General features: G+C 41.9%; 1 protein-coding gene across 2 annotated transcripts in view; it reads right to left on the bottom strand.

The window, feature by feature from the left end:
- Positions 1–13,593, bottom strand: part of LOC122555374 (sorting nexin-9-like) — a 92,529-nt gene that overhangs the window by 20,118 nt on the left and 58,818 nt on the right. For both annotated transcript variants that reach the window (XM_087992386.1, XM_043701320.2), the window contains 3 exons: positions 11,553–11,670; positions 2,545–2,675; positions 355–455 (listed from right to left, as the gene is read on the bottom strand). In XM_087992386.1, coding sequence (XP_087848512.1) covers positions 355–455; positions 2,545–2,675; positions 11,553–11,670 — 350 coding nt within the window. The remainder of the gene's footprint in view (positions 1–354; positions 456–2,544; positions 2,676–11,552; positions 11,671–13,593) is intronic.

Below are 13,593 nucleotides of genomic sequence, written 5' to 3'. Positions count from 1 at the left end.
CCAAACAAATTGTTATGGAACACAACACCTAGCGCTTGCCTTTAAGATACAGTAAAAGCTGGAATCCAGGCTATCTTCTTAATATATTTTTAAGGGGGTTTGGTGGTCCATAGCAACATGACATTTATTTGTCATACAATCAAACTTTATGTGCAGACAAAGTACCCACCAATTTATGAATCCAAGCTGCCCAAAAAACAACGTTTTCATACCACTCATTTAAACCATGGGAATGCGGATATATTTTCACTTAAAATATCTGTTTGCTTTTCCTAAGCAAAACGTTATAGCAGTTTTAGGACTGATTGCTGTCACAACAGTTGACCACGTGCATAGTAAAAAAAAAACTCTTACCCATTCAGCAGCCTAAACTCTGATGATGGCATTATTTCAGAGAATATCATTCCTCCAACAGCTTCATCCTTCTCTGCATTTCTTTTACCAGATTTCCAATCCTAGGAGGGATTAACTTTATTCATTCAAATTCTGAAAAATGTGTCATAATGTGCAATAACCTGAATAAGTCACCACAAGACATTGCTAGGTTTGATGCTGAAAATTGTGCTGCTGCAATTGTTTCAATAGTATTCTTTATCATAAAATTTCCAAATTTCTCATGAATTGTCATGTTTATGAAAGCGGGGGGATAATTTCCCACTCTTGGTACTTAATGTCATAATCAAATATGTGCAACCACATATAGCACAGGGTAGATGCAGGGTAAATAGAACATAGAACATTAGAGCATAGAACATTACAGTGCAGTAATAGGCCCTTCAGCCCTCGATGTTGCGCTGACCAGTCATACCAGTCTGAAGCCCATCTAACCTACACTATTCCATGTATGTCCATATGCTTGTCCAATGACGACTTAAATGTACTTAAAGTTGGCGAATCTACTACCATTGCAGGCAAAACATTCTATACCCTTACTACTCTCTGAGTAAAGAAGCTACCTCTGACATCTGTCCTATATCTATCACCCCTCAATTTAAAGCTATGCCCCCTCATGCTCGCTGTCACCATACTTGGAGGAAGGCTCTCCATGTCCACCCTATCTAACCCTCTGATTATCTTATATGTCTCTATTAAGTCACCTCTCAACCTTCTCTCCAACAAAAACAGCCTCAAGTCCCTCAGCCTTTCCTCGTGAGACCTCCTCTCCATACCAGGCAACATCCTAGTAAATATCCCCTGCACTCTTTCCAAAGCTTCCACATCCTTCTTATAATGTGGTGACCAGAACTGTACACAATACTCCAAGTGCAGCCGCACCAGAGTTTTGTACAGCTGTAGCATAACCTCATGGTCCCGGAACTCGATCCCTCTATTAATAAAAGCTAAAACACTGTATGCCTTCTTAACAACCCTGTCAACCTGGGTGGCAACTTTCAAGGATCTATGTACCTGGACACCGAGATCTCTCTGCTCATCTACACTACCAAGGATCTTACCATTAGCCCAGTACTTTGCATTCCGGTTACTCCGACCAAAGTGAATCATCTCACACTTGTCTGCATTAAACTCCATTTGCCACCTCTCTGCCCAGCTCTGCAGCTTATCTATGTCTCCCTCTGTAGCCTACAACATCCTTCGTCACTATCCACAACTCCACCAACCTTAGCGCCGTCTGCAAATTTACTAACCCACCCTTCTACGCCCTCATCCAGGTCGTTTATAAAAATGACGAACAGCAGTGGACCCAACACCGACCCTTGCAGTACACCACTGGTAACTGCACTCCAGGATGAACATTTCCCATCAACCACCACCCTCTGTCTTCTTTCAGCAAGCCAATTACTGATCCAAACTGCTATATCTCCCACAATCCCATTTCTCAGCATTTTGTACAATAGCCTACTGTGGGGAACCTTATCGAACGCCTTGCTGAAATCCATATACACCACACCAACCGGTTTACTCTCATCTACCTGTCTGGTCACCTTCTCAAAGAACTCAATAAGGTTTGTGAGGCATGACCTACTCTTCATAAAACCGTGCTGACTATCCCTAATCAAATTATTCTTTTCTAGATGATTATAAATCCTATCTCTTATAACCTTTTCCAACACTTTACCTTCTTCTGATTTCTCTCACAAACACATTCTAATTTAGGTCGTGGGATTGAAAAAAATAATGTCTGGAACTCATAAAAGTGATTTACACAGTGTTGATTGGAACCAGTTTTGATTGGAAATGGAAGAGAGTGGGATTCAAACCTCCAGGTGCCTAGTTCTACATCAGTGAACATGAGTATCCTATTGGATCAACCATGATTATTTTGTCCACCTTCTAATTAAGAAGCGATGAAAATCTTCATTTTGTATCTGCACTATTTAATATGCCAATTGAGTTGAGGTGATCATTAGCTATTCCAGTTCAGACTATTACAAGAGTTTAATGAGGCTAAACTAAGAAAGCTGCAATTCCTGTGAAATGAATAAATATCAGAATAAATTGTTAAGATAGGGTACAGAAATTCAAAATGGTTTTCTATACATAATGGTGGTTTACTTTCCTGAAAGTATTGGCTTGAACACTTACTTTTTCATCTCTTCTTCTGATAAAGTGTTGAAAGATCTCACTGTGGGAGATAATAGGGTGACGCGATATGCGGTTAATCCAGGCCTGTAAGCCAGCCATACGAGCCTGCACAAAGTCATCACTGTACCTCCCTGCAGATGGAAATCAATCAAAAGAAAACCAAAATACAGCACACAGCAAATCTATGGATTGGCAATTAATTATTTATAAAAACAGAATCACAGCACAGAACAAGGCTCTTTTGCCTACCCTGGTTTTACTGAGTCTTTGGAAGAGTTTTTTTAAACCAATTTTAAGTTAGTGTTCTGTACCATATCTGTGTAACTGTTTTCCTTTAACAGTACTTATCCAACTCTCTTTTGAATTTGACTATGGGGTGGATTCTTACCATTTTTTTGGGCTAAATGTGAGTCACGCCAAGTTTGGTGAAATGCAGAGTTTGCTGCGAGACCCAGTGAGTTTTCTCATTGTATCTTACCAATTACTGTTAGAGCTCTCTCAGTGAGAATCACGTCCTATTTCTGCCCCATTTGATCATACACTGTTGCCACAGCAATTCGCAACTCACAGATCTCAGCAAAGGCAGTCTCTGATACCAGTCAAGGCCCTGCTCACAGCAGTCAGAGTCATGGCCCTCTGCTGATCAGGAATGAGGAGCTGAATAATGGGCAGCAGACCATGCATCTTTACTCGTTCTGCCCTACTGTGGACTGCTTTGCTCATGGAATGAAAGAAAGGTGTTATGGAAGGTGAAAGTGAATTGCACAGCTATTACTATTAGTTCAAATGGGAAGATTTCCCCAGAGAATGAATAGGCAGTACAGAGGGTGTGCAGGCTTGGTGGTTAGGGGACTTGGGGTGAGTGAGGTTTCATGGGGAAGATGTTGCATGGAATAATGACACGAGCCTTAGAGGAAGGTGTTTGCAGTAGCAAAGCATTACTGGGCATTCTTCCAAATGGCTGACACTGCTCTGACCTTGGTGGCAACCAGTCTGACATGGTCTAGTATTGTGGTCTCCTCTGCTGGTATGGGATGGCGTGGACCGCAAGTGCCACATGTGTTGCACCACCTTATTCAACAGGATCGCAATGTCCCTGCCTGCAAAACCAGAGCACAGTTTTCTCCTGTCTGCCATTTCTGGGGCAAACATCAGGAACGTGTAGGGCATTTCCTGATGGAGAGTGCCAAGCCAGTTGCACAGTGGCCTTGCAAATATGGCACCAGGGATGCCAGTTTACAATGTCCTTCACCACTCCTTCGGCCTAAGTGCCCGATTTCTCCCTGCTCCTCACACTCACTCTGCTACTACACTCACCTTCCTCCAGGGGTCATGCTCTGTCACTGTCACTGCAACATCTTCCCCACATAACCTCACTTACCCCAACTCCCATTACCACCAACCCTGCAAACGCACTGTGCTGCCTATTCACTCTCTGGACCTGAACCAACAATGATAGCTGTGCGATTCACTTGCATCTTATATAATACCTGTCTTTCTCTCATTCCATAAGCAAAGCAGTCCACAATAAGGCAGAATGAGTCAAGACACATGGTGCGCTGGTATTATTTGGCTTCTCACTCTAGATGAGCAGAGGGTTCTGAGACTGACTGCCGTGAGCAGGGCCTTGACTGGTATTGAAGGCTGCCTTTGAATTACTGAGCTGGGAACTCTCTGGGGAAAGACTGTCGGGACTTGATTGAAGCCTGCTGGCAATTGTGTCCAGCTTCCTGGCTTTGTGTCTACACTGAAAATGTGTTGCTGGAAAAACGCAGCAGGTCAGGCAGCATCCAGGGAACAGGAGAATCGATGTTTCGGGCATAAGCCCTTCTTCAGGAATCCTGAAGAAGGGCTTATGCCCGAAACGTCGATTCTCCTGTTCCCTGGATGCTGCCTGACCTGCTGCGCTTTTCCAGCAACACATTTTCAGCTCTGATCTCCAGCATCTGCAGTCCTCACTTTCTCCTTTGTGTCTACACTAAATGGCATGACAAGAGAGTTATTGCATAACCCAGATATCTCTGCCTGAGGGGGAATGGGACCAAATTGCAAGAGGAGATAATGCAGGAATGTTGTGAGCATCCAGGCCGAGTTAGTGAATGTGCACTAGAATAGTAAGCAACAAGCCTCAAGATGCAGCCTGGTCCAGTCCAGAGCTGTCCCACTGAGACTAGTGTATTTGCTGCAGCTTTGCAATGATAGTTGCTAGTTCAGCCCGACGTAAATCACTGAAATGCAGCAGAATCTGATAAGGCGTATCAAAATATTGAGATGACATAATTTTTTTTTCCCTATCTCGTTGTCCAATCAGCCTAAACCACACTCAGCTCATGTATTGAAAGGCCAGGAAGATGGATTCAGAGAATGTTGCAGCACAGAAAGGATCCATTTAGTCTGGAATAACCATTCTGGTTCTTTGAAAGAGCAGCCAATTAGTCAATTCCCCCATCAGATTATTCCCCTTCAAGTGTATATCCAAATCTTTTTTTGTAAGTTACCATTGAACCTGCACCATTCATTCAAACAGTAAGAGGCACATCATAGTAACTCAATGTATAGGAAAATATTTTCATTATTGCCCTCCCTTCTCAGCACAGTCCGTGGCCAATTATTTTCTTTCTGTGTCCTCTTCCTTTCACTGGAAATCATTTCTTCCTGTTTGCCTTCATAACACCTCCATTAAATCAATCTGTAACATCTCTGCTTTAAGGGAGAACAATTCCGCCTTTGCTACTACTTGTACATAATGGAGACCAACATTTCTGGTTCATTCTCTTAAATATCATCGGAATCACCTTCAAGGCTTTGACATCTTCATTAAAGTATAATCCAAGAACTGAAACAAAGAACAGTTGAAGCTGAACCAGTGTTTTATAAAGGTTGAGCATGACTTTCTTCCTTTCATTCCTTATGCCTCTATTTATAAAGCCAGGGGGGTTCCATGTGTTATTTTCAGAGCTGATCAACTACTTTCACTGCCTTTAAAGATGAATGCACATAAATCCATCATCCCACAACCTCTCTAATTGAAACTATACAATTTGGTTTATACCGGCTCCCTAGTTATTCTGAAATCTATCAACAAAAGGAACAGCGATATATTTTCATGTCAGCATAATGAGTGACATGAAAGAGAACTTGCAAGCGGGTGGTGGTCTCCTGTATCTGCTCCGCTTGTTCTTCTAGATGGTAGTGGTTCTATGTTTGGAAGGTACTATCTAAGGAGCCTTGGTGAAGTTCTGCAGTGCTTCTTGTAGACGGTGCACATGACTAATACAGAGCATTGCAATGGAAGGAGCTGATGTTTGTAGATGCAGTGCCAATCCAGTGATTTGCTTTGTCCTGGATGGTAACAAGCTTCCAGATTGTTGTTGGAGCTGCACTCATCCAGGCAAGTCTGAAGTATTCTGTCACACTCCTGACTTGTCCCTTATGGACAGGCTGGGGGGAGGCTGGGTGTCCATTACCCATTGCAGTATTCAGAGCCTCTGATCTATTCTTGTAGCCATTCTTGCTCATATGGCTAGTCCAGTTCAGATTCTGGTCACAAGATTTTTATGATGGGCGATTTAGTCATGGTAATGCCACAGAATGTCAAGGGATAATGATTTGATTTTCTTTTATTGAAGATTGTCATTGCCTGCCACTTATGGGAGGTGAATGTTACTTATGACTGGTCATCCCAAGCCTGGCTATTGTCCAGATCTTGCTGTATTTGAACATGAACTGCATCAATATCTGAGGAGTCATAATGGCGCTGAACATTGTGCAATCATGAGTAAACATTCCCACTTCCGACCTTATGACAGCAGAAAGGTCATTGACGATTCAGCTGAAGATGATACTTGCCACGTACCTACCCAAACCTGGATATTGTCCTGGCCTTGCTGCATTTGGACATGGACTGCTTCAGTATCTGAGTGGCCGTGGATGCTGCTGAACATTATGCATTTGTCGGCGAACATCCCTACTTCTGGTCTTATGATGGAGGGAAAGTCGTTGATGAAGCAGCTGAAGATGACTGCGCCTAACACACTACCCTGATGAACTCATGCAGAGATTTCCTGGAGCTAAGATGATTGACCTCCAAAAACCACAACTATCTTGCCATATGTTACATATGACTCGAACAAATGGAGAACCCCCTAACCAATACCCATTAAATTCCAGTTTTGCTGGAGGTCCATGATATCAAATACAGTCAAATGAGTTTCTTAATGTCAGGGGCTGTCACTCTATGGAATTCAGCTCTTTTGTCAATGCATGAACCAAGGCTGTAATGAGGTTAGGAACAGAATGACCTTGGCAGAACCCAAACTGAGCATCACTGAGCAGGTCATTGCTGAGCAGTTGCTGCTTGATAGCACTGTTGATGACACCTTCTATCACATTACTGATGAGCGAGAGTAGACTGACAGGGTGATAACTGGCCGGGTTGGATTTGTGCTGCTTTTTGTGTATAGGACATACCTGTGCAATTTTCCACATTGTCGGGTAGATGCCAGTGTTGTAACTCTATTGGAACAGCTTGGCTCAGAGAGCAGCAAGTTCTGGAGCAGAAATCTTCAGTACTTTTGCCAGAATGTTGTCTTAGCCCATAGCCTTTTCAGTATCTCAAAGTGAATAAAATTGACTGAAGACTGGCATCTGTGATGCGGGTGTTCTCAGAGAAGGCTGAGATGAATCATCCACTCGGCATTTCTGGCTGAAGATTGTTGCAAATACTTCAACCTTACTTTTTCCACTGATGTACTGGGCTTTCCCATCATTGAGGATGCAGATATTTGTAGAACCTCATGATCCAGTGAGTTGCTGACTGAATGTAGCAAAACTGTAGAGCTCGCATGTGATCCATTGGTTGTAGAATTGCTTCGCTATGCTTATCTTTTGTTGCTTATGTTGTTTGGCACCAAGTAGCCCTATTTCATAGCTTTACCAGGTTGACATCTCATTTTAGGTAGGCCTGTTGCTGCTTCTGGTGTGTTCTGAAAGAGATGATCCCCTGGCTTGATCGTAATGGTATTTTGGGGGATATGCCATGCGACGAGTTGCAGATTGTGTTGGAATACCATTCTGATGCTGTTGATTGCCACATGCCTTATGGATATCCAGTTTGACTTGCGATATCTGCTTTAGGTCTATCCCATTTAGTATTGTGATAATGAAGGGTATCCTCAATGTGCAGACAGGACTTTAACTCCATAAAGACTGTGCAGTAGTCACTCTTACTGATTCTATCATGCACAATGCATTTTCAGCAGGTACATAGGTGAGGAAGAGGTCAAGTATGTTTTTTTCTCACTGTTGCTGCAGACCTAGTCCAAAAGCAATATCAGCTCGGACTCAACCAACACAATCAGTAGTGCTGCTGCTGAGCTGTTCTGGTGATGGGCATTCTGTCTCTTTGCCAACCTCAGTGCTTCCTCCAAGTGGTCTTCAACATGGAAGAGTACTGATTCATCAGCTGAGGGAGAATGATACTTCAGTAAACAGCAGGAGGTTTCCTTGCTCAAGTTTGACATGAGAGATGAAGTTTGAAGTCAATGTTGAGGACTCCGAGGGAAACTCCCTCCTGACTGTTTACCAGCATGCCATTTCTTCTGCTGTGTCTGTCTTGCTGGTAGGACAGTGCATACTCAGGGGTTGTGATTGTAGTGTCTGGGACATTTTGTAATATCTGATTTGGAGAGTATGATGACGCCAGGTTGTTGCTTGACTAACCTGTGTAACAACACTCCACTAGATCCCAAATGTTAGTAGGGAAGATTTTGCAGGTTTGACAGGGCTGAGTTTGCCATTGTTTTTCTGGTGTCAAGGTTAGTACCAAATGGTCTATTTGGTTTCATTCATTTTTTAAGCCTTTTTCATGGTTGATACGACTGAGTGGCTTGCTAGGCCATTTCAGCAGGCAATTTTGACTCACCCCATGCTGCAGGTCAGGAGTGACATGGAAGTCAGACCAAGCAAAGATGTCAGTTTTTGTTCTCTAAACCACATTAGTAATCCAGATGAGTGTTTACAGCAATTGACAATGGTTTTATTGTCACTATTAGACTTTTAATTCCAGATTGCACTGAAATCAAATTCCACTATTTGCCATGGTGGAATGGAAATCCAGAACATTATCTGGGTGTCTGGTTTACTAGTCAGTAATAATACTAAATCTCCCAATCTATTTCTTCTTTAAATTCTCTACTCCTCCTCGCTGTTTATGACATTATTAATATAATTCATTCAAATATTCAGGGAATGTTTGGGGGATATTTTACAAATACAAAAATGCCACTATTCACTACTGAGTGAAACATTCTAATAATGGCTTCATACAGTAATAAGGGATTATCATGACAAAGAAAAAATATAACGATCTGTGGTGAGTTTCATGAGAATTCATCACTGTGCCATTTCATTAGGTCTCAAAGTTGATTATTCCCAAGTTAGTGGTTGAGTGGAAAAGTAGTCGTGCTCTGCACTAAAAACAAAGTAAAATATCTAACAGTAAATGATTATAGAGATTACTGAGGAAAAATTATAAATGCTACACAGAACAAAGATTTCCAAATTGCTGTGGTTGTGAACATAGTATTCTCAGCTGTGCAATAGTTCAGCAGCTGATGCTGAAGACAGAGTATCAATGAATATTCTGGAATTGTGTTTCTTCAGAACCTTTCCTTAGGAACTTAAAAGTGTGGAGGCGATAGTCCATTGTAGGATAGATGGTTCTGTATTTATGGAAGACCAATTTAGATAATTTGTTCTAATAAAACTAAGGACTGAGGATGCTAGAGATCTGAAAACAAACAAATAGCAAATATCAAATTATATAAAAATAATCAAAAGCAGAAATCTCAGCAGATCTGGTAGTGAGGGAAAATAGTTTTAACATTTCAAATCCATAGACACTTTTTCAGAACAATCATTGGACTTAAAACATTACCGCTGTTTTCCCTCCACTGCCAGACCTGTGGAGATTCTCCATGTTTTCTGTTTTTGTTTGTTTGTAGATAAACTGCTGCTTGCTACTTGAGTAAACTGGCATTTTTTCAACAGGGACAGTTAAAATAGGCAGCACCTTGTAAACCTATGTAGAGTGAGTAGCATCACTAGTTTTTGGAGAGGAATTTTAAATATCCATTAAAATTTTCACTTTTTGCTTATAACAGAAAACATCTTTAATTAAAATAAGGGGTATGATAAATACAAAGGCAAAACTGTGTGACAGATGGGAGATCAGAACGCTAGTATGTCATAAAATTCCAAAGAACTATACATACTTGAAGTATAGAAATTGGCCATTCAAATAGAGTCAGAGAGTCATAGAGATGTACTGCACGGAAACAGACCCTTCGGTCCAACTCGTCCATGCCGACCAGATATCCCAACCCAATCTAGTCCCACCTGCCAGCACCTGGCTCATATCCCTCCAAACTCTTCCTATTCATATACCCATCCAGATGCCTTTTACATGTTGCAATTGTACCAGCCTCCTCTAGCACTCCACTTCCCCTAGCAGCTCATTCCATACACGTACCACCCTCTGAGTGAAAAAGTTGCCCTTTAGGTCTCTTTTATATTTTTCCGCTCTCACCCGAAACCTATGCCCTCTAGCTATGGACTCCCCCAACCCAGGGAAAAGACTTTGCTGAGGGGTGACCTTATAGAGGGTTACAAAATTATGAGGGGCATGGATAGGATAAATAGACAAAGTCTTTTCCCTGGGGTCGGGGAGTCCAGAACTAGAGGGCGTAGGTTTAGGGTGAGAGGGGAAAGATATAAAAGAGACCTAAGGGGCAACTTTTTCACACAGAGGGTGGTACATGTATGGAATGAGCTGCCAGAGGAAGTAGTGGAGGCTGGTACAATTGCAACATTTAAGAGTCATTTGGATGGGTATATGAATAGGAAGGGTTTGGAGGGATATGGGCCGGGTGCTGGCAGGTGGGATTAGATTGGGTGAGATATCTGGTCGGCATGGACAGGTTGGAGCGAAGGGTCTGTTTCCATGCTGTACATCTCTATGACTCTGTGAACTTGATTTACACCGTGCTTAGTTTTATTTTGTGGTGACAATGAAGTAGATAATGAAGCAAAGGTATAAAACAGTCTGCCAACTTGATATTAGCAATTTTGCACTGCCTTTCAAGATTAACTTGAGATGGCTTAAATACAGCATTCAGAAGTCACACAACACCATGTTATAGTCCAAGAGGCTGTTTGAAATCACAAGCTTTCGGACCTTCCAAGCAATCTGAAAGCTTGTGATTTCAAATAAACCTATTGGACTTTAACCTAGTGGCATGTGATTTCTGACTTTGTCCACCCCAGTCCAACATCAAATACAGCCTTCACAAAGTTCAAAAGCACCATTCAACATTGTGAGCAGCACGGTCGCACAGTGGCACAGTGGTTAGCACTGCTGCTTCACAGCGCCAGAGACTCGGGTTCAATTCCCGCCTCAGGCGACTGACTGTGTGGAGTTTGCACGTTCTCCCCGTGTCTGCGTGGGTTTTCTCTGGGTGTTCTGGTTTCCTCCCACAGTCCAAAGATTTGCAGGTTAGGTGAATTGGCCATGCTAAATTGCCCGTAGCGTTAGGTGAAGGGGAATGGGTCTGGGTGGGTTGTGCTCCAGCAGGTCGGTGTGGAAGGGCCTGTTTCCACACTGTAAGTAATCTAGTCTAAACAGATTCAACTTTTTAAATCATTTGGTTGGGTTTTTTCACATTCAAATCATTTTGTTGCAAAAGTAAATCTGCGATCTCCCAAGATCATAAAATTAAACAGCTGTTAAGTAATTATTTACCAAATTAGAGTTCAATCAGATTAGGTCAATTAAATAACAAACATTATCTAAATAATGTAAACAAAAACCAAGTTCTAACAACTGAATATCTGTAATGTTTTCTGCTAAATTTGCTATTTCTGCCATACTTGCACTTTTATTACGAGTGAATATTGGCTGCAGTGGCAAGCCTTAAATTAATTCATAACATTGGCCATTTGGTACTTACATGGAATATCTTTTTCTGGAAGTAGTGGGATTGGGATTATGGATCCAAACTTCTCTATTAGCCGACAGTACAGCCAGTCAAAGTGTTTGTATCGATGGTAAACTGAGATATTTGTATCCTAAAAGTGTTAACAAATGAACTTTGTAAACATTCTGGATGGCAAAACATGTTGAGAAATTATCAAATAAATGTGAATATCAAATTCAAGCATTTAAATTGGTAAAATAGTTGGTACCAGTTCAATGCAATTTCAAAGAGGTCTACTAATGCACCTTCTGATCACTTAATTAAGCAGTCAGTGGTGCTAAAGCAGAACTTGTACGGTAGCATATTAAAGAGATTTCCTTCATCAGTCTGGCATTTGAAAGGGGTCAGGGTCCGTTGTAGAGTCAGAGAGATGTACAGCACAGAAACAGTCTTTGGTCCAACTCGTCCATGCTGACCAGACATCCCAATGCAACCTAGTCCCACCTGCCAGCACCCAGCTCATATCCCTCCAAACCCTTCCTATTCATATACCCATCCAGATTCCTTTTAAATGTTGCCATTGTATTTGCCTCCACCACCTCCTCTAGCAGCTCATTCCAGCACATTCTGAAAACGTTGCCCCTTAAGGTCCCTTTTTTTTCTTTCCCCTCTCACTCTAAACCTATGACATCTAGTTCTGGACTCCCCCACCCCCGGGAAAGGACTTTGTCTATTTATCCTATCCATGGCCCTCATGATTTTATAAACCTCTATAAGGTCACCCCTCAGCCTCCGATGGTCCAGGGAAGACAGCCCCAGCCTATTCAACCTCTCCCTAAAGCTCAAATCCTCCAACCCTGGCAACTTCTTCATAAATTTTTTCTGAACCCTTTCAAGTTTCACAACATCTAGTTTAGTTTGGGAACACGGTCGGTGTTGACTAGTTGGATCGAAGAGTCTGTTTCCATGCTGAACGATGCTATAAGTCATCCTTCCGATAGGAAGGAGACCAGAATTGCATGCAATATTCCAAAAGTGGCCTAACCCATATCTTGTACAGCTGCAACATGACCTCCCAATTCCTGTACTCAATACTCTGACCAATAAAGGAAAGCATACCAGGCACCTTCTTCACTATCCTATCTACCTGTGACTCTACATTCAAGGAACTATGAACCTGCACTCCAAGGTCTCTTTGTTCAGCAACAGTCTCGAGGACCTTACCATTAAGTGTAAGTCCTGCTAAGATTTGCTTTCCCAAAATGCAGCACCTCGCATTAATCTAAACTAACACCATCTGCCATTCCTCAGTCCATTGGCCCATCTGATCAAGATCCCATTGTAATCTGAGGTAACCTTCTTCGTTGTCCACTACACCTCCAATTTAGGTGTCATCTGCAAACTTACTAACTGTACCTCTTATGCTCAGATTCAAGTCATTTACATAAATGATGAAAAGTCGTGGACCCAGCACTGATCCTTGTGGCACTCCACTAGGCCTCCAGTCTGAAAAACAAACCTCCACCACCACACTTTGTCTTCTACCTTTGAGCCAGTTCTGTATCCAAGTGGCTAGTTCTCCCTGTATTCTATGAGATCTAACCTCGCTAATCAGTCTTCCATGGGGAACCTTGTTGAATGCCTTACTGAAGTCCATATAGGTCATGTCCACCACTCTGCCCTCATCAATCCTCTTTGTTATTTCTGCAAAAAATACGATCAAGTTTGTGAGACATGATTTCCTTCACATAAAGCCATGTTGATAATCCCGAATCAGTCCTTGCCTTTCCAAATGCATGTACATCCTGCCCCTCAGGATTTCCTCCAACAACTTGCCCACCATCGACATCACGCTTACCGGTCCACAATTCCCTGGCTTGTCCTTACCACCTTTCTTTTTTTAATAGATATTTTTATTGACAATTTAACATATTTTTACAAGTTTACAAATAAAAAAATATCCCAAGTATAAACATTGATATACAATTAAATCTTAAATAAATAATAACCAAACTTTATCAAACAGAAAAAAAATACCGAGAGAAAAAAAACAAAACTCAACTAACTACTAATG

Source organism: Chiloscyllium plagiosum, unplaced genomic scaffold (genome assembly GCF_037043375.1).
Source record: "Chiloscyllium plagiosum isolate Xiang-an unplaced genomic scaffold, Cpla_swu_hap1 HiC_scaffold_12, whole genome shotgun sequence".
NCBI lineage: Eukaryota > Metazoa > Chordata > Chondrichthyes > Orectolobiformes > Hemiscylliidae > Chiloscyllium > Chiloscyllium plagiosum.
The sequence above is the reverse complement of the archived record's forward strand: the minus strand, read 5'-3'. Positions and strand labels throughout refer to the sequence as shown.